Raw genomic sequence first — 22,031 nt, forward strand, 5'->3', positions numbered from 1 at the left:
CAGCTCACTGCAGACTCCACCTCCCAGGTTTAAGCAATTCGCCTGCCTCAGCATCCCAGGTGGCTGGGACTGCAGGCATGCGCCACCATGCCTGGCTAATTTCTGTATTTTTAGTAGAGACCAGGTTTCACCATGTTGGCAAGGATGGTCTCAGCCTCTTGACCTTGTGATCCACCTGCCTCGGCCTCCCAAAGTGCTGGGATTAGAGGCGTGAGCCACCATGTCTGACCACTGGTGATTTTATCTATGTTGCTCCATGTAGCCATGATATATTAATTCTTACTGCTATATAGGATTCCATCTTATGAATAAGCCACACAGTATTCATTCTGTTATTGACAGATACTTTGACTGTTTCCAGTTTCTTGTTATTTACAAACAGGGCTGCGTTGACATTTTTGAACATATCTAGGATATAAATTTAACTGGTTGTTATAGGTGTATAGGAATGCAGTTGATATTTTTGATCATTGATTACATATCTAATTTGCTAAACTCCTTATTTGTTTTGAATATTTATCAGTAGATTCTCTGAGATTTTCTAATCCCTCTGTCCCAGCTTCTAACTTACATGCTATGATAGTCCAATAGTTAGTCATATTTGTTTTTAACACACAAATTAGACTTTAAAGTATTATTTTTTAATCGTTTTTTACAACCTCTGATACTAAAAGTATTATTATTTTGTATATGCAATGCTTAGCTCTGCATTTTTTTTTGTATCTCAAATTTTCCTTCTAAAGTTATTTTACATCCTGAAATATAGTTCTTATATTCTTTTTTTTATTATTATACTCTAAGTTATGGGATACAGGTGCAAAACGTTCAGGTTTGTTACTTAGGTATACATGTGCCATGGTGGTTTGCTGCACCCATCAACCTGTCATCTACATTAAGTATTTCTGCTAATGCTATGCCTCCCCTTGCCCCCCAGCCCCCAACAGGCCCTGATGTGTGATGTTCCCCTCCCTGTGTCCATGTGTTCTCATTGTTCAACTCCTACTTATGAGTGAGAACATGCAGTGTTTGGTTTTCTTTTCTTGTGTTAATTTTCTGAGAATGATGGTTTCCAGCTTCATCCATGTCCCTGCAAAGAACATGAACTCATTCTTTTTTATGGCTGCATAGTATTCCATGGTGTATATGTGCCACATTTTCTATTTTTTTCTTTATTTTATTTATTTTTATTATTATACTTTAAGTTTTAGGGTACATGTGCACAATGTGCAGGTTTGTTACATATGTATACATGTGCCATGTTGGTGTGCTGCACCCATTAACTCATCATTTAACATTAGTTATATCTCCTAATGCTATCCCTCCCCTGTCCCCCAACCCCACAAAAGGCCCTGGTGTGTGATGTTCCCCTTCCTGTGTCCATGTGTTCTCATTGTTCAATTCCCACCTATGAGTGAGAACATGCGGTGTTTGGTTTTTTGTCCTTGCGATAGTTTGCTGAGAATGATGGTTTCCAGCTTCATCCATGTCCCTACAAAGGACATGAACTCATCATTTTTTATGGCTGCATAGTATTCCATGGTGTATATGTGCCACATTTTCTTAATCCAGTCTATCATTGATGGACATTTGGGTTGGTTCCAAGTCTTTGCTATTGTGAATAGTGCCACAATAAACGTATGCGCGCATGTGTCTTTATAGCAGCGTGATTTATAATCCTTTGGGTATATACCCAGTAATGGGATGGCTGGGTCAAATGGTATTTTTAGTTCAAGATCCCTGAGGAATCACCACACTGACTTCCATAATGGTTGAACTAGTTTACAGTCCCACTTTCATAGTGTAAAAGTGTTCCTATTTCTCCACACCCTCTCCAGCACCTGTTGTTTCCTGACTTTTTAATGATGGCCATTCTAACTGGTGTGAGATGGTATCTCATTGTGGTTTTGATTTGCATTTCTCTGAGGGCCAGTGATGATGAGCATTTTTGCATGTGTCTTTTGGCTGCATAAATGTCTTCTTTTGAGAAGTGTCTGTTCATGTCCTTTGCCCACTTTTTGATGGGGTGGTTTGATTTTCTCTTGTAAATTTGTTTGAGTTCATTGTAGATTCTGGATATTAGCCCTTTGTCAGATGAGTAGATTGCAAAAATGTTCTCCCATTCTGTAGGTTGCCTGTTCACTCTGATGGTAGTTTCTTTTGCTGTGCAGAAGCTCTTGAGTTTAATTAGATCCTATTTCTCAATTTTGCCTTTTGTTGCCATTGCTTTTGGTGTTTTAGACATGAAGTCCTTGCCCATGCCCATGTCCTGAATGGTATTGTCTAGGTTTTCTTCTAGGGTTTTTACGGTTTTAGGTCTAACATGTAAGTCTTTAATCCATCTTGACTTAATTTTTGTATAAGGTGTAAGGAAGGGATCCAGTTTCAGCTTTCTGGATATGACTAGCCAGTTTTCCCAGCACCATTTATTAAATAGGGAATCCTTTCCCCATTTCTTGTTTTTGTCTGGTTTGTCAAAGATCAGATAGTTGTAGATATGTGGCATTATTTCTGAGGGCTCTGTTCTGTTCCATTGGTCTATATCTCTGTTGTGGTACCAGTACCATGCTGTTTTGGTTACTGTAGCCTTGTAGTATAGTTTGAAGTCAGGTAGCGTGATGCCTCCAGCTTTGTTCTTTTGGCTTAGGATTATCTTGGCAATGCAGGCTCTTTTTTGGTTCCATATGAACTTGAAAGTAGTTTTTTCCAATTCTGTGAAGAAAGTCATTGGTAGCTTGATGGGGATGGCATTGAATCTATAAATTACCTTGGGCGGTATGGCCATTTTCACAATATTGATTCTTCTTACCCATGAGCATGGAATGTTATTCCATTTGTTTGTATCCTCTTTTATTTCATTGAGCAGTGGTTTATAGTTCTCCTTGAAGAGGTCCTTCACATCCCTTGTAAGTTGGATTCCTAGGTATTTTATTCTCTTTGAAGCAATTGTGAATGGGAGTTCACTCATGATTTGGCTCTCTGTTTGTCTGTTATTGGTGTATAAGAATGCTTGTGATTTTTGCACATTGATTTTGTATCCTGAGACTTTGCTGAAGTTGCCTATCGGCGTAAGGAGATTTTTGGCTGAGACAATGGGGTTTTCTAGATATACAGTCATGTCATCTGCAAACAGGGACAATTTGACTTCCTCTTTTCCTAATTGAATACCCTTTATTTCCTTCTCCTGCCTGATTTCCCTGGCCAGAACTTCCAACACTATGTTGAATAGGAGTGGTGAGAGAGGGCATCCCTGTCTTGTGCCAGTTTTCAAAGGGAATGCTTCCAGTTTTTGGCCATTCAGTATGATATTGGCTGTGGGTTTGTCATAGATAGCTCTTATTATTTTGAGATACATCCCATCAATACCTAATTTATTGAGAGTTTTTAGCATGAAGCATTGTTGAATTTTGTCAAAGGCCTTCTCTGCATCTATTGAGATTATCATGTGGTTTTTGTCATTGGTTCTGTTTATATGCTGGATTACGTTTATTGATTTGCGTATGTTGAACCAGCCTTGCATCCCAGGGATAAAGCCCATTTGATCATGGTGGATAAGCTTTATGATATGCTACTGGATTCAGTTTGCCAGTATTTTCTTGAGGATTTTTGCATCGATTTTCATCAGGGATATTGGTCTAAAATTCTCTTTTTTTGTTGTGTCTCTGCCAGGCTTTGATATCAGAATAATGCTGGCCTCATAAAATGAGTTAGGGAGGATTCCCTCTTTTTCTATTGATTGGAATAGTTTCAGAAGGAATGGTACCAGCTCCTCCTTCTACTTCTGGTAGAATTCGGCTGTGAATCCATCTGGTCCTGGACTTTTTTTGGTTGGTAACCTATTTATTATTGCCTCAATTTCAGAGCCTATTATTGGTCTATTCAGAGATTCAACTTCTTCCTGGTTTAGTCTTGGGAGGGTGTATGTGTCGAGGAATTTATCCATTTCTTCTAGATTTTCTAGTTTATTTGTGTAGAGGTGTTTATAGTATTCTCTGATGGTAGTCTGTATTTCTGTGGGATCAGTGGTTATATCCCCTTTATCATTTTTTATGTGTCTGTTTTTTTCTTTTCTCTTTTCTTCTTTATTAGTCTGGCTAGTGGTCTATTTTGTTAGTCTTTTCAAAAAACCAGCTCCTGGATTCACTGATTTTTTTGAAGGGTTTTTCGTGTTTCTGTCTCCTTCAGTACTGCTCTGATCTTAGTTATCTCTTGTCTTCTGTTAGGTTTTTAATTTGTTTGCTCTTGATTCTCTACTTGTTTTAATTATGATGTTAGGGTGTCAATTTTAGATCTTTCCCACTTTGCCCTGTGGACATTTGGTGCTGTAAATTTCCCTCTAACCACTGCTTAGCTGTGTCCCACAGATTCTGGTACATTGTGTCTTTGTTCTCATTGGTTTCAAAGAACTTATTTATTTCTGCTTTTATTTCATTGTTTGCTCAGTAGTCATTCAGGAGCAGGTTGTTCAGTTTCCGTGTAGTTGTGCGATTTTGCGTGAGTTTCTTAATCCTGAGTTCTAATTTGATTGCACTGTGGTCTAGGAGACTGTTTGTTATGATTTCCATTCTTTTAGATTTGCTGAAGATGTTTTACTTCCAATTACATGGTCAATTTTAGAATAAGTTCTATGTGGTACTGAGAAGAATATATTTTCTGCTGATTTGGGGTGGAGAGTTCTGTAGATGTTTATTAGGTCCACTTGATCCATAGCTGAGTTCAAGTCCTGAATATCCTTCTTAATTTTCTGTTGTGTTGATCCATCTAATATTTACAGTGGGGTGTTAAAGTGTCCCACTATTATTGTGTGGGAGTGTAAATCTCTTTGAAGGTCTCAAAGAACTTGCTTTATGAATCTGGGTGCTCCTTTATTGGGTGCATATATATTTAGGATAGTTCGCTCGTCTTGTTATATTGATCCCTTTACCTTTATGGAATTCCCTTCTTCGTCTTTTTTTATCTTTGTTGGTTTAAAGTCTATTTTATCAGAGACTAGGATTGCAACCCCTGCTTTTTTCTTTTCTTTCCATTTGCTTGGTAAATCTTCCTCCATCCCTTTATTTTAAGCCTATGTGTGTCTTTGCACGTGAGATGGGTCTCTTGAATTCAGCACACCGGTGGGTCTTGACTCTTTATCCAATTTGCCAGCCTGTGTCTTTTAATTGGGGCATTTAGCCCATTTACATTTAAGGTTAGTATTGTTATGTGTGAATTTGATCCTGTTATCATGATGCTAGCTGGTTATTTTGTACATTAGTTGATAGTTTCTTCATAGTATGGTTGGTCTTTATATATTGGTATCTCTTTGCAGTCGCTGGTACCAGTTTTTCTTTCCCATATTTAGTGGTTCCTGCAGGAGCTCTTGTAAGGCAGGCCTGGTGGTAACGAAATCCCTCAGCATTTGCTTATCTGTAAAGGATTTTATTTCTCCTTCACTTATGAAGCTTAGTTTGGCTGGATATGAAATTCTGAGTTGAACATTCTTTTCTTTAAGAATGTTGAATATTGGCCCCCACCCTCTTCTGGCTTGTAGGGTTTCTGCAGAGAAATCCGCTGTTAGTCTGATGGGTTTCCCTTTAAGGGTAACCTGATCTTTCTCTCTGGCTCCCCTTAACATTTTTTTTCTTCATTTGAACCTTGGTGAATCTGATGATTATGTGTCTTGGGGTTGCTCTTCTTGAGGAGTATCTTAATGGTGTTCTCTGTATTTCCTGAATTTGAATGTTGGCCTGTCTTGCTAGATTGGGGAAGTTCTCCTGGATAATATCCTGAAGTGTGTTTTCCAACTTGGTTCCATTCTCCTTGTCACTTTCAGGTACACCAACATAGGTGTGGTCTTTTCACATAGTCCCATATTTCTTGGAGGCTTTGTTCATTCCTTTTCATTATTTTTTCCTCTAACCTTGTCTTCATGCTTTATTTCATTAAGTTGATCTTCAGTCTCTGATATCCTTTCCTTCACTTGATCGATCAGCTGTTGATACTTGTGTGTGCTTCACGAAGTTCTTGTGCTGTGTTTTTCAGCTCAATCAGATCATTTATGTTCTTCTATAAACTGGTTATTCTAGTTAGCAGTTCCTGTAATCTTTTATCAAGGTTCTTAGCTTCCTTGCATTGGGTTAGAACATGCTCCTTTAGCTTGGAGGAGTTTATTACCCACCTTCTGAAGCCTTCTTCTGTCAATTCATCAAACTCATTCTCTGTCCATTTTTGTTCCCTTGCTGGCAAGGACTTGTGATCTTTTGGAGGAGAAGAGGCATTCTGGTTTTTTGAATTTTCAGCATTTTTGCACAGGTTTTCCCTCATCTTCATGGATTTATCTACCTTTGATCTTTGATGCTGATGACCTTTGGATGGGATTTTTGTGTGGGTGTCCTTTTTGTTGATGTTGATGTTATTGCTTTCTGTATGTTAGTTTTCCTTCTAACAGTCAGGCCTCTCTTTTAGGGGTCTGCTGGAGTTTGTGGGAAGTCCACTTCAGACCCTGTTTGCGTGGGTATCACCAGCAGAGGCTACAGAACAGTAAAGATTGCTGCCTGTTCTTTCCTCTGGAAGCTTCGTCCCAGAGGGGCACCTGCTAGATTCCAGCTGGGGCTCTCCTGTATGAGGTGTCTGCCGACCCCTGCTAGGAGGTGTCTCCCAGTGAGGAGGCACAGGGGTCAGGGACCCACTTGGGGAGGCAGTCTTTCCCTTAGCAGAACTCGAGCGCTCTGTTGGGAGATCTGCTGCTTTCTTCAGAGTTGGCAGGCAGGAACGTTTAAGTCTGCTGAAGCTGCGCCCACAGCCACTCCTTCCCCAGGTGCTCTATCCTAGGGAGATGGGAGTTTTATCTACAAGCCCCTGACAGGAACTACTGCCTTTCTTTCAGAGATGCCCTGCCCAGAGAGGAAGAATCTAGAGAGGCAGTCTGGCTACAGCGGCTTTGCTGCGCTGTGGTGGGCTCCGCTCAGTTCAAACTTCCTGGAGGCTTTGTTTACACTGTGAGGGGAAAACCGCCTACTCAAACCTCAGTAATGGTGACGCCCCTCCCCCCACCACACTCAGGCATCCCAGGTTGACTTCAGACTGCTGTGCTGGCAGCGAGAATTTGAAGCTAGTGGATCTTAGCTTTCTGGGCTCCAGGGAGGTGGGACCCACTGAGTAAAACCACTTGGCTCCCTGGCTTCAGCCCCCTTTCCAGAGGAGTGAACAGTTTTGTCTCCCTGGGGTTCCAGGTGCCACTGGGGTACAAAAAAGAACTCCTGAAGCTAGCTCTGTGTCTGCCCAAATGGCCACCCAGTTTTGCACTTGAAACCCAGGGCCCTGGTGCTGTAGGCACCCTAGGGAATCTCCTAGTCTGCTGGTTCTAAAAACCTTGAAAAAAGTGTAGTATCTGGGCCAGATAGCACCATCCCTGCCAGCACTGTGCCTCATGGCTTCCGTTGACTAGGAGAGGGAGTTCCCTGATCCTTTGCATTTCCCAGGTGAGGCGACGCCCTACCCTGCTTCTGCTCGCCGTCTGTGGGCTGCACCCACTGTCTAACCAGTCCCAGTGAGAAGAACTGGGCACCTCAGCTGGAAATGCAGAAATCACCTGCCTTCTGCGTTGGTCTCACTGGGAGCTGCAGACCAGAGCTGTTCCTATTCGGCCATCTTGCCGAGTTGTCCTCTTGACTCTCTTTAGTATAGATCTTTTGGTGGTCAACTCTCTCTGGTTTTTTGTTTGTTTGTTTTTAGTTTTTTGTTTTTTTGGGACAGAGCCTCGTGCTGTCACCCAGGCTGGAGTGCAGTGATGTGATCTCAGCTCACTGCAACCTCTGCATCCTGGGTTCAAGCGATTCTCCTGCTTCATCCTCCTGAGTAGCTAGGACTACAGGCGCATGCCACCACGTGCAGCTAATTTTTATATTTTTAGTAGAGACAAGATTTCACCATGTTGGCCAGACTGGTTTCCAACTCTTGGCCTCAAGTGATCCACCTGCCTCAGCCTCCCAAAGTGCTGGGATTACAGGCATGAGCCACCACCCCCAGCCAACTCTGCTTTTTAATTGTTAAGAATGTGTACCTCTTGAAAAAAAATGATTATCCTGTGTACACAGTCCTAGGAATCTATTTTTCTCCTCTTTCAGCATATTATTTTGCTACTTTCTGCCTTTTATTATTGCTCTTAAGGAGTCTGTTATTGGTCTGTCATTCCTTTATACATGATGTATCTTTTCTCTCAGGCTGCTTTTACATTTTGCTCTTTGTTTGGCATTCTACAGTTTTACTACAGTGTGTCTAGGTGTGGCCTTTTTAAAAAATCCTGTTTGGTATACATTCTAATTATTGCATCTCAGTTCTGCCAAACATATATAGCTGTTATCTTTAAATATCACCTCTTCTTCATTCCCTTTACTCTTGCCTTTAGGGTCTCCAATTATATATCTTTTAAGGCTCTTTATCTAATCCTCCATGCCTTTTAACTTCTCTTTTATATTCTCATCTCCTTGTCTCTTTCTGTTGCATCCTGGGTAATGACATCAGATCTGTCTTCCAGTTTACTAAGTCTTTCTTCGAATAAGTTCAACCTGTTGTTTACCCTATCCATTGAACCTTTAATCTTTGTGATTACATTTTTCACTTCTAAAAGTTCTATTTGGTTCTTTTTCAAATCTGCCTGGTAATTTTGATAATGCTTGCTACAAAGATCCAGTAGAAAAATTAATTAACATTCTGAACTCACTAATAAACACATGATTAAAAAATCTCAACCCCATTCATAAATGAACTACAAGTTAAAATAGCAGTGAAATGTCTTTCATAACCATAAGGGAAAAATGCAGTAAGCTTGATAATGCCAAATGATTAATTTGTGCCAGCATGTAGGGAAATAAAAACTTTTACATATTGTCATGGGAGTGTTAATTGGTAAAACCATTTGGAGAGTGATGTAACAATACCTATTTGAAGATATCCTTCACCCCAGCAGTTCCCCTTCTAGGTGTCTAGCCTATGGAAAAATTTCACACATGTGCTACAAGGGACATGTAAAGGAGACATTAATTGCAGCATTATCTGTAATAGTGAAAAAAAAATGGGAATAGCCTAAATGTTCCTCAATAGATAACTATATCGTGGTTTATTCAAGCACCTCAATAATTGAACTATTACCAACATAGATATCCAAGGTATAGTGTTGAAAGAAAGAATTTCCAAAGGATACATGTCCATTGCCATAATGTAAATATTGAAAACACACATACAAAATTTATGTATTGTTTATGGATACATACATATATACAAAAGTATAAAACATACATCTTTAGTTGAACGATAACATAAACAAAAGCATATCAGGAAAATGTTGACACCTTTTTACTCTAGATAATCAGTATGTAATGGTTATATTCTTTACTTTTTATAATTAAATATGAAAATAATTTTTTAAAGATTTAGACTTTGTACTTTTTCCATGATTTATCACTTGTGCTGAGAAATAATGTAGAGGTCTTATTTCGAAAATTCCTCAGTTAATTCCTGTGCCAGGCTGGGCACAGTGACTCATACCATAATCCCAGCATTTTGGGAGGCTGAGGTAGGAGAATTGCTTGAGCCTGGGAATTGAAGACCAGCCTGAGCAACATGGCAAAACTCCATCTCTACAAAAAACACAAAAATTAGCCAGGTGTGATGGGGTGTGCCTGTAGTCCCAGCTACTTGGGAAGCTGAGGCAGGAGGATTGCTTGAGCCCAGGAGTTTGAGGCTGCTTGAGCTGTGATCATGCCACTATATTCCAACCTGGGTGACAGAACAAGACCCTGTCTCTAAAAAAGAAAGAAAAAAATACTTACACTAAATGTAATTTATTGAGGATTCCATGTATGTCTGAAGTCTCTGGTTCCTTCAAATCAGGATGCTGCTCCAACGGAGTCTTTACTGAACTGGCAAGACTACGAGGGTCGAACTCCTCTTCACTTTGCAGTTGCTGATGGGAATGTGACCGTGGTTGATGTCTTGACCTCATATGAAAGCTGCAATATAACGTCTTATGATAACTTATTTCGAACCCCACTGCACTGGGCAGCTTTATTAGGTACGTGACTCAAAGGATCAACAGTAGAAGGAAATGCATGAGTATAGGAATATTTCTATGCCTTCCCTTCCACTGTTCACTCCCAACTCCTAGTTAATTATTTTGATTTCTTTTTTTTATTTTAGTTTCAAAGTCCTAGAATTTATTCTGAAAAATTTTAAATGAAACACATTCAATGAATATATTACACATTTATGTTACTGATGCTTTATTTCCCAATTATAATTGTTAGGTAATTACAGAAGGAAACCACACTGATCCCTGACAATACCCAGTTGTAGGAGCCTGCAGGCATTTCTAAGATGGTTTTCATAGCTCTTAAGATGTCTTGAATCCAGGAAGTCTGTCCATGAGTTTTAGGGGCAAGGCACTTTATTTTTTTAACTTAATGGGGAGATGGCCAAGGCCCTCAGTATTGTTTTTTTTTTTTTTTTATTATACTTTAGGTTTTAGGGTACATGTGCACAATGTGCAGGTTTGTTACATATGTATCCATGTGCCATGTTGATTTGCTGCACCCATTAACTCATCATTTAGCATTAGGTATATCTCCTAATGCTGTCCCTCCCCCCTCCCCCCACCCCCCACCCCACAACAGTCCCCGGAGTGTGATGTTCCCCTTCCTGTGTCCATGAGTTCTCATTGTTCAATTCCCACCTATGAGTGAGAACATGCGGTGTTTGGCTTTTTGTCCTTGTGATAGTTTACTGAGAATGATGTTTTCCAGTTTCATCCATGTCCCTACAAAGGACACGAACTCTCATTGTTCAATTCCCACCTATGAGTGAGAACATGCGGTGTTTGGCTTTTTGTCCTTGTGATAGTTTACTGAGAATGATGTTTTCCAGTTTCATCCATGTCCCTACAAAGGACATGAACTCATCATTTTTTATGGCTGCATAGTATTCCATGGTGTATATGTGCCACATTTTCTTAATCCAGTCTATCGTTGTTGGACATTTGGGTTGGTTCCAAGTCTTTGCTATTGTGAATAGTGCCGCAATAAACATACGTGTGCATGTGTCTTTATAGCAGCATGATTTATAGTCCTTTGGGTATATACCCAGTAATGGGATGGCTAGGTCAAATGGTATTTCTAGTTCTAGATCCCTGAGGAATTGCCACACTGACTTCCATAATGGTTGAACTAGTTTACAGTCCCACCAACAGTGTAAAAGTGTTCCTATTTCTCCACATCCTCTCCAGCACCTGTTGTTTCCTGATTTTTTAATGATGGCCATTCTAACTGGTGTGAGATGGTATCTCACTGTGGTTTTGATTTGCATTTCTCTGATGGCCAGTGATGATGAGCATTTTTTCATGTGTTTTTTGGCTGCATAAATGTCTTCTTTTGAGAAGTGTCTGTTCATGTCCTTTGCCCACTTGTTGATGGGGTTGTTTGTTTTTTTCTTGTAAATTTGTTTGAGTCCATTGTAGATTCTGGATATTAGCCCTTTGTCAGATGAGTAGGTTGCAAAAATGTTCTCCCATTCTGTAGGTTGCCTGTTCACTCTGATGGTAGTTTCTTTTGCTGTGCAGAAGCTCTCTTTGATTTCTAACTGATATGTTGCATTGTTTTATAAACTAAATTATAGTAATATAAATTTATTTTCTGTTAAATATTAGTTTTAATTTCAACATCATATCTTAACTTTAAATTTTTGTTATAAAATTAATTCACATTTAGTGACAATATGTGAATGTAACATAAACCTCTTTTCACATTCAGTGCCTATATTTTTGGGGAGGAGGGCTTTAATTTTATGTTTGTGCTAATACTATGATATTTGAGTTTTTTTCTTTATATTTTCCTGAAATGCCTTTTACTTAACCTTTTTGAAGATCACTTTTATAGATGAGAGAGTGTATATATGTGTATATTTTATGTGTATGTTGGGGTTTTTTGTGTGTGGAGTCAATCTGAGAGTGTTTCTCTTTCAGTGAGGGAGATTTACCCATTAATAGTCATTGTTATAAGATAAATAATCAGGTCTTTTTTTTTTCCTGCTATCCTTCTATTATTAGTGTTTTCAGTTTAACATTTTGTTTTGTTTTGTTTCCTGTTTCCTTTGCTTTCTGCTCTTTCGTATATGGATTAGATTTGTTGTTACTTGGTTTTGAATTGCCTAATGTTTTAGGAGGGTTTAGATTCTATTAGTGGCTACTTTTAAATTTATCAAAAACTTTTTAAAGCCTGAATCAGAGTCAAGAGCAAAAATGCATCTATTGATTCCCACCTATTTAAGACAAAAAATTTAGCACAGATACTCATAACTCTTTAGTACTTGTTAATATGAGATTTCCCCCTAATTATTGTAATCTTGACCTCAGTTTTTAAATTACACATTATCTTTTTTTAAAATGATGTTTATATGTGCACTCACTTTTATCACCAGATTCATAATTATTATTCAGATTTCATCTTACATCCCTTTTTCTTGTTTTTGTTTTTGAGACGGAGTCTCGCTCTGTCACCCAGGCTGGAGTGCAGTGGCGCAATCTCGACTCACTGCAAGCTCCGCCTCCCGGGTTCACGCCATTCTCCTGCCTCAGCCTCTCCGAATGGCTGGGACTACAGGCGCCCGCCACCACGCCCGGCTAATTTTTTGTATTTTTAGTAGAGACAGGGTTTCACCATGGTCTTGATCTCCTGACCTCGTGATCCGCCCGCCTCGGCCTCCCAAAGTGCTGGGATTACAAGAGTGAGCCACCGCGCCCGGCCCCCTTTTTCTTTTTCCTCTGGATTCTGGGCTTACTTGGCAAATTTGTCTCCATGTAACTAAATTGACTTTTTGTTCTGTAAGTTTTGCTTTCTTTCTGCCTCCTATATAGATTGTATTTTGGGTTATATTTTTATTTCCTTGTCTTACCTATATTTCTTTTCATCTCATTTCATTTCCTTTTAACTTCCTTCCATTAGTTTTTTATTTCACTCTGTTTTCTTCTTAGAATACCCTGTGTTTCTGTTTCATAGAAGCCATCTCTTTTTGCACTAAGTCGAGGATATCAGTTTCTTGAAATTTTCCTCTGGATCCTTCTCTAGATCATTTTCAGAGGTATGCTGTTTATCTTTTTACAGTGTTTCTTTTTCACTTCCCTATAGTATGTTTTCATGTAGTCTTTACTGAATTTTTCCCTTTATTTCTCAAACAAAATGAAATATGTTTAGAGTAACTATGTGTCAAAGATTGTCTTTAATCCCACATTTGTGTTATGGAGAACACCATCTTAGACCACCTCTGGGGAGCAGATAGATGAGGACAATTTCCACACAAATTACTTTTCTCTGCTTGGCTTTTATGCAGTATATCCTTGCTCTGCTAATGGGGCATCTTCTTCATTCTCCAATATCTGAAAGCAATAGAGTGTATGAAATTTCAGGTTTCCTACATATACTACTACCAGGTTTATTCATTTTTTAATATTTTCTACAGCTCTTCACTTGTAGAGATCACATCCTCCAGAATGCGCTATATTGTCTTCATCGCTGCCTCATCATGCCTGCCCACTTGTTTTCTGGAATTTGAAATCACTGCCTAGATGTTATAAAATATAAATATAATAAAAGATTGTGGAAAGGAGAATATAGGGATGGGAAGCCTCAGCTATAGAAGAGGTTGTATTATAGTTTGTCCACCTGAATAGAAGAGAACAGCTATGCAGTTCTGTTTGGTTGGGCAGTGGAACCTTGAGAGTAGGAGCAGTGAAGGCTAAGAGGGCCTGGCTCTAAAGCACCTTCCCCTCCTTTGCTTTAGGCAGCTTTATAAAGTGAAGCCAGGGAATGCAACGAGGTGATACCTAATATAGTTTTTTCTCAGTCTGGCAATTATACTTAATTCATTCCTACCTGATTGAAGCATTAAGTTTTTAGTAAGTTTTCATTCTGTTCTACCTCATATTAATATGTTAGTGAGAAGTTAGAAGAGGCTGCATTGGGGGCTGCTGTTTAGAAACCATTGTGAATGCTGTATTATGTGTTAGTGATTTTTCTTACCTTTTTCATTTAAATAAATTATAAATTAACGTCCTTCATAAGTGATAATTACCTTTTTGTGTCTTTTTTCAGGCCATGCACAGATTGTCCATCTCCTTTTAGAAAGAAATAAGTCTGGAACTATACCATCTGACAGCCAAGGAGCCACACCTTTGCACTATGCTGCTCAGAGTAACTTTGCTGTAAGTAAAACAAGACAATGCTCTTTTTTCTTAGTGAAAATTGTTATTTTTATATAATCGTAGATTCATATGTAGTTGTAGGAAATAATACAACAAGATTTCATGTACCCTTCACCTAGTTCACTCTGTATTTATTTATTTATTTATTTATTTATTTATTTATTTATTCATTTATTTATTTATTTATTTTTCCAATAAGCTTTTTGCACTCCTACACCTAATTCACTCTAATGGTAACATCCAATACAACAATATCATAAACAGGAAATTGACATTGGTATAATTCACTGATCTTATTCAGCTTTGCCCAGATTTACTTAGACTCATTTGTCTGTTTTTATGTAGCAATTAACAATGGTTCATGCTGTTCACTCTGTGATGCAAGTGATAGTCTGAGGTTTTTTTTTTTTAAGTTGTTAGTCACATCTGAAGTTTTATACAGTTTTTATTTTAATGTTAAGCATAGCATTTTACTTTACAGTAAGAGTACTTCATCTTTATAATACTTTTATAGCACTAAGAATAACATCTTAGTGTTCAGCCATGTGTAATTGTCCTTAAAGCAGTGTGGCAAGGCTTTGGAACTAGAACAATCTCGGCTAGAATCCTGTCTGTGCAGTTTGCTAAACTGCATTACCTTACACAAGTTTCTTACTCTTAGTTTCTTCATATGTAAGATGAGGATAATTATACCTTTTCTTTCAGGATTGTTGTAAAGATTAGAGAAAATTTATGACAAGTGCCTTCTGTATACCTTGGCATAGAGCAGGTGCATAAGAAATAGAATGTACTCTCATTACTACTAGTGTTGATAATTATGTGTATTATACATCTGAGAATGCAAAAACGAATTATTTCCAAAAATACTGAATATTATTCATAGTTCTTCCCCTCCACTTTCTCGTCCATTATGTCCCCAGTCCACCCCGCAACATGATAGTGTCTAGGCTACTTCAGCTTCCTGAGTATGAATGGCCATCAAGAACCAGATTCATCCAAGGATGCACATGTTAAAAGATTTTGCTGCCTTCTACATGGGTATGCATAGTGAAACCCTTCATTTCATTAAATTATAATAATACTACCAGGCTGGGCACAGTAGCTCATGCCTATAATCCCAGCACTTTGGGAGGCCGAGATGGGCGGATCACCTAAAGTCTGGAGTTCGAGAACAGCCTGGCCAACATGGTGGAAACCCCATTTCTACTAAAAATACAAAAATTAGCCGGACAAGGTGGCTGGCACCTGTAGTCCCAGCTACTTGGGAGGCTGAGGCAGGAGAATCGCTCGAACCCGGGAGGTGGAGGTTGCAGTGAGCCAGGATAGCGCCACTGCACTCCAGCCTGGGCAACAGAGCAAGACTTCATCTCAAAAAAAAAAATAAATAAATAAATAATACTATCATCAAGCATAGTATAATTTCATCTTCGTGATCTCTCCAGATGCTCTATTAAATACTCAGATCTCTAAAATATCTTATCTTCACACACTTCCTACTCTGGTATCCAGAACAACTATTCCTATAATCCTTGCTTCTTGTTTTCCTAACAACTTATTCAATTTACCACCTAGAGTTTTGACAAATCATTATCTATTATCACCTAACAAAGCCGTATTTTAGGAGAAGCTTTTTCTTATTACAAATAGATAGGAAATTAACTTGAACCAGTCTAGCCAATCTACGGAAATCACAGCTCAACCCATAAATCAACACAAGGCTATTAGATAAATCATGTTATCCCCTGTTTACAGAAAACAAAACAAAACAAGGTTCCATGAGATTAAATGACTTGCTCATGGTCTTGAACCCAAAATTTAGACTCCAAATTTAATATATATACAGACACCAATAATTAAATAGGTGTGCTAATGGAAACAACAAAGAATGGTAGAACATTATTCTTTATAATGATTCAGTAATATAATAATTTTATTCAAAGAAATATTTTGTTGGATAATCTGCCAATTCCAGAGTTGATTTTTAATAATTATACAAATTATATAAGCTCAGTTTCAAGTCCCTTGATCTCCTTGTCCTCTATTAACTGACAAGAAATTACAACTCATTCCTTGAAAAAATACAGACACATTCCCCTACACACACAGAGCCCTGTAAACATTCATCATTAAGTAAAAACATGCTCAGCAAAGAAATGTTTGCAAATGAGTCAAAGAAAACAAAGCGAAAAATCACAAACTTCTACCTCAGTAACTCAACAAATAGTCTTAAAAGTAGAAAGCAGTGTGTGATGCTGTGGAAGGAGTGCTGTGATTTAACCCTGGATTCTTCCTTTATCTGCCACCAATATTTATATGACCTTGGAACCTAAATTTCTTCATCTGTAAAATAAGGAACTGGATTAGATGAGCCCTTGAATTCTTCTTTCTGTAAAATACTGAGAGTCAACATTTTATACATCTTTGATCAGTTCACAGCCTCCAGCACTTTTTGTCTGAAACTCTTTTACGTCCATTCAATCAAAAGTTTCTATGATCTTTCTAAAGTTTATATGAGTCTGAGTTCTGAGGAAAGAGGTAATTTAAAATGCTGGAATATTAACCCCCATTAAAATTGTGAGGCACTAATAGAATTGTCAAGGGTCCTAATTTTTTTTTTTGTTGTTTTTTTTTTGTTTTTGTTTTTGTTTTTGTTTGAGATGGAGTCTCACTCTGTTGCCCAGGCTGGAGTGCAATGATGCGATCTCGGCTCACTGCAACCTCTGTCTCCCGGGTTCATTCAATTCCCCTGCCTCAACCTCCCGAGTAGCTGGGACTACAGGCGTGCGCCACCATATTCGCCTGGCGAATTTTTTTATATTTTGGTAGAGATGGGGTTTCACCATGTTGGCCAGGTTGCTGTCAATCTCCTGACCTTGTGATCCGCCCACCTCAGCCTCCCAAAGTGCTGGGATTACAGGTATGAGACACCACGCCCGGCCCAGTCCTAATTTTTGTATGATTCCACAGAAGAAGGACATTCAGTAATAAAGGAATTGCTGAATAAATATTTGTTTTAATGAATTGAGCACTGCATTTCTCAGTAACCATCAATCAGTATTCAATAAATGCATTAACCATTTAAAAAATGTTTAGTAACTAATCACATAGTTCCAGTTTGTTCCTGGATTTAAGGCAAAAGCAAACAAACAAAAAACACAGTGAGAGAATGCAGAACCTTCTCTGGAGTCATGCCTGAATAGATGGGTCTCATGTAAAATGTCCAAGAAAACATGTATTTTATGGGCCAGGTACAGTGGCTCATGCCTGTAATTCCAGCACTTTGGGAGGCCAAGATGGACGGATCACTTGAGGTCAGAGTTCAAGACCAGCTTTGCCAACATGGTAAAACCCCATCTCTACTAATAATACAAAAATTAGTCGGGTGTGGTGACACTCAGCTACTTGGGAGGCTGAGGCAGGAGAATCACTTGAACCAGGGAGGCAGAGGTTGCAGTGAGCCAAGATTGCACCACTGCACTCCAAGCTGGGCAACAGAGTGAGACTCCCTCTCAAAAAAAAAAAAGAAAAGAAAAGAAGGAAAGAAAGAAAGAAAAAAGAAAAATAAAAAGGAAGGAAGGAGAGGAGAGGGAAGAAAGAAAGAAAGATTTAAATTTTGGTCATTAATAAATAAAACACTGAATACTTCTGAGTTTTTTAACTGTCACTCAAACGATGACCTATCAAGTTTCCAAGCTTGATTGAAGATGATTATTTTCCATTTTGAGGATGTTGAATGGGAGGGTTAGGTTATGTTTGTGAAGTGTTACGGACACTACAACTAATTTGTAAGGACAGAGGATTGTTGTCTTTGATGGAAATTGTAGTTCTGTCATTAATAAAAAGATAATTTAATTTGATTCAAAAGCAAGGGGAAAATGCTTTGCTTCTTAATGGAAGTCACATATTATTATATGACTTTATTACCATAGAAAATACTACTGTTTTGTCTCCACTTTTTAAATCAAGTTTTCTTACAGGAAACAGTTAAAGTGTTTTTAAAACATCCTTCAGTGAAAGATGATTCAGACCTGGAAGGAAGAACATCCTTTATGTGGGCAGCTGGCAAAGGCAGTGATGATGTCCTTAGGACTATGCTGAGCTTAAAATCGGACATAGATATTAACATGGCTGACAAATATGGAGGTACAGGTGAGAACTGGTAGACACATTCAGTTTGCTTTCATTTAGGTTCCAAAGTGTAGATGTTGCTATAAAACTTGTAAAATAGCAACTTGAAATCATTGTTCCTCATCTAATATTGTTTGACTTTGGTCTTCAGTTTTAAGTTTGGGTTTGCCAGGATGTCACTCCAAAGGCTTTATTTCTTCCAAGTATTATGGCTAAGATTAGCATGTTTCTACCAAATGAATGGTTGCATTTGGTTTAAAACCCTGGTTGCTGCTTAGACATGATTATGAGGACTCTTCTGATCATTTATCTTTTTGTAAAAAAACCAAAACCTGTACTTTAAAACTATCCATATTTAGTAGTCATTAATTATATTTTCAGAAATTAGAATTATATTTAAGGAATGCACACATCTAAGTGTATTCCTACCAGTCTCCTTTACTGTGCTCTTTTCTCAGGTTTGAATAGGATTACCACATCCTGAATGTCCCATTTTTAAAGATAACCTCCCATGGCTCTAGAAGCTTCAAAGCTTCAAATCAACCTTGTTTGAAAAACTCTTACTAGATGCTTCTTTTAATTTCTTTCTCTAACAGGAGAGGCCTTTACCTATGTGTTGGTTAATGAAAAGTAAAGTTTTTCTGCCTCAGTGTCAACTTGAAGGTCTCTTCCTTTTGTACTCTATCCTACTTACAACTGAGAAAAAGAAGGTGAAATCACATATCACCACAATAACACTGAATAGAATAAAAAATCAGTGATAGGCTTCTCCATGTTATTTTTTTTATTTGTAGAAACATGCTAGAGCCATTTGCATCTACTGTTATCCTGAATAAGATTTTTCTTGGCCACCAAAACTATTGATGCAACAGTAGGGAGAGAGAAGGGAGGGGAGTTGCTTTACTTAAAATCTCCCTCCCTATTCTGAGACAACCGCAGCCTCAAAAAAAATATTTTAAGAAGACAATTCAATTTGATGATAAAGACTTTAACTTTCAAAAGTATTTCTCTATGAAAGCCTTACAGCAGATCTTAAATTTCTTTTTTTTTCTTTTTTTTTTTTTTTTTTTTTGAGATGGAGTCTCACTCTGTCACCCAGGCTGGAGTGCAGTGGCATGATCTTGGCTCACTGCAACCTCTGCCTCCCAGGTTCAAGCAAGTCTCCTGCCTCAGCCACCCGAGTAGCTGGGACTACAGGTGCACGCTACCACACTCAGCTAATTTTTTTTTCTTTTTGTATTTTGGTAGAGACGGGGTTTCACCGTGTTGCCTAGGCTGGTCTCAAACTTCTGAGCTCAAGCGATCCTCTCACCTCAGCTTCCCAAAGTGCTTGGATTACAGGTGTGAGCCACCTTGTCCAGCCTGTTCTTGTTTTTATTTCCTGCTATGGTCAGCATCACACTAGTAATGCTTCTTCAACACGGCAATGATACTTTATTTCAGCAACAACAGTTAATTTCACTCTGCAGGTTTTCTGACATTCACGGTGTCAGCCTCAGTGTACCCTTGTCAGGTACAACAGCACCAGCCAGGCAGAGCCATTCCTCAGAGGTTGAATTTTCATTCTGCAGGGCTCTTCTAAGCTTTTAGGTTTCAATAATTTCATCCTCTTCTTTTGTACCCCCAGTGCCAGGATTGGTAGCTATTTCTTGCATTTGCTACGTCTGTAGTACCTTTGTGTTCTCTTTTTGCCGTTTCATTTCTTCAATGCAAAGCCAGCAATTATTTATACTGAATTCCATCTATTATATCTGGCATGGTTTCCATCTTCTGACTGGACCCTGACTGATACAGTGAGGTGTTTAAAAAAAGAATCCTTGTCTTTCAGAGATACTAAAATATTTGCAGATGAAAGGATATGACTCTAGAATTTTTTTCAAAACAATCAGAAGTAGAGGAAATGAATCGTGGTTAAATAAAACAAGATTAGCCATGTATTGATAATCGTTGAAGCTGGGTGATAGCTATATTGAGTTCACTGGACAATTGTCTACTTCTGAATATGTTTGAAGGTTTCCGTAATATAAAATTACATTTAAAAAAATTAAGTTTCTATATAAACTTGCAGCACTTTTCAAAGAGGGAGTAACAATAGCTAAGTTCAAGGTTATTTTTATTTTATTTTATTTTGTTTTATTTTATTTTATTTTATTTTATTTTATTTTATTTTATTTTATTTTATTTTATTTTATTTTGAGACAGAGTGTCACTGTTGCCCAGGCTGGAGTGCAGTGGCGCAATCTCAGCTCACTGCAGGCTCCGCCCCCTGGGGTTCACGCCATTCTCCTGCCTCAGCCTCCCGCATAGCTGGGATTACAAGCACCCACCACCTCGCCCGGCTAATTTTTTGTATTTTTAGTAGAGACGAGGTTTCACCGTTTATTTTTTATTTTATTTTTTTGAGACGGAGTCTCATTGTCATCCAGGCTGGAGTGCAGTGGTGCAGTCTCAGCTCACTGCAACCTCCACTTCCCAGGTTCAAACGATTCTTCTGCCTCAGCCTCCCAAATAGCTAGGATTATAGGCGTGCACCACTACACCCAGCTCATTTTTATAATGTTAGCAGAGACGGGGTTTCACCATGTTGGCCAGGCTGGTCTCAAACTCCTGATCCACTTGCCGTGGCCTCCCAAAGGGCTGGGATTACAGGCATGAGCCACCACGCTTGGCCTAAGGTTATTTTTGAATAAAGTAAATTCGGGGCAAGCGCAGTGGCTCATGCCTGTAATCCCAGCACTTTGGGAGGCCGAGGTGGGTGGATCATTTGAGGTCAGATGTTCAAGACCAGCCTGGCCAACATGGTGAAACGCCGCCTCTACTAAAAATACAAAACTTAGCCAGGCATAGTGGTGGGCACCTGTAGTCCCAGCTACTAAGGAGGCTGAGACAGGAGAATTGCTTGAACCCGGGAGGTGGAAGTTGCAGTGAGCTGAGATCATGCCACTGCACTCCAGCCTGGGCAACAGAGTGAGACTCTGTCTCAAATAAATAAATAAATAAATATAAATAAAGTAAATTCAAATAGTTATAAATGGGGAATTTCCTTTAATATGATCATTAATTTTATCTTTTACTTAATTGAAATTTTATCTTTTTAAAAAATTTGACATTGATATTATCTATAGAGTATATTTCATACTTGATGCCACACCACAGAATTGCAGCATTTCAGAATTAGAAGTCACCTTAAAACTAAATCTAGCCCAGGGTTTTCCAAACCGTGTTCTTCAGAACAACAGCTTTCTGTAGATGTACCTGAAATACTTAGCTGAGGGAATAGACAGTCGAGTGGGTAATACTCCACTTCTGATTTAGTCAGAAACACTCAACTCATACTTGTTTTATATATTAGGTGTTTTATAAATTTTCATTTGGGGGAAAAGAGTTCTTATGCTCTTAAAATGTGAAATCACTGAAATATCACAGATATTATATGATGCTTTCATCTGTCTTATGATGTTCTCAGTAGTGGTCTTTCAGCCTCTTGTTGAACAGCTCCAATATAGAAAACTCACTACTGCCATCTTAACTCTATTAGAATGCTTTTCCTTATACTGAGCCAAAATTTGTCAAAGTGAATGTTCTACCCTGTGCTGTCTTCCCTGTGATAGCACTTCAGATATTTGAAGTTACTCACGCCTGTCTGAATCTCGTCTAGGTCAAACTAACATTCAGCCAT

The 22,031-nt window shown here is 38.5% G+C and overlaps 1 protein-coding gene across 9 annotated transcripts in view; it reads left to right on the forward strand.

Annotated features, from left to right (window-relative positions):
* The window catches only part of INVS (inversin), a 216,004-nt gene that overhangs the window by 134,211 nt on the left and 59,762 nt on the right, over positions 1-22,031 (forward strand). For 8 of the 9 annotated variants that reach the window (XR_009215061.1, XR_009215062.1, XR_009215063.1 and 5 more), the window contains 3 exons: positions 9,868-10,048; positions 14,115-14,224; positions 18,202-18,373. Coding sequence is in view for 4 of the 9 variants with exons in the window: in XM_032164681.2 (XP_032020572.1) it covers positions 9,868-10,048; positions 14,115-14,224; positions 18,202-18,373 (463 nt within the window). In the remaining 5 variants the exon portion in view is untranslated. Of the gene's footprint in view, positions 1-9,867; positions 10,049-13,014; positions 13,105-14,114; positions 14,225-18,201; positions 18,374-22,031 lie in introns of those variants that run through there. The other variant, XR_009215064.1, reaches the window with a different exon arrangement.

The sequence above is a fragment of the Hylobates moloch genome, unplaced genomic scaffold (assembly GCF_009828535.3).
Source record: "Hylobates moloch isolate HMO894 unplaced genomic scaffold, HMol_V3 SCAFFOLD_10, whole genome shotgun sequence".
Lineage (NCBI taxonomy): Eukaryota > Metazoa > Chordata > Mammalia > Primates > Hylobatidae > Hylobates > Hylobates moloch.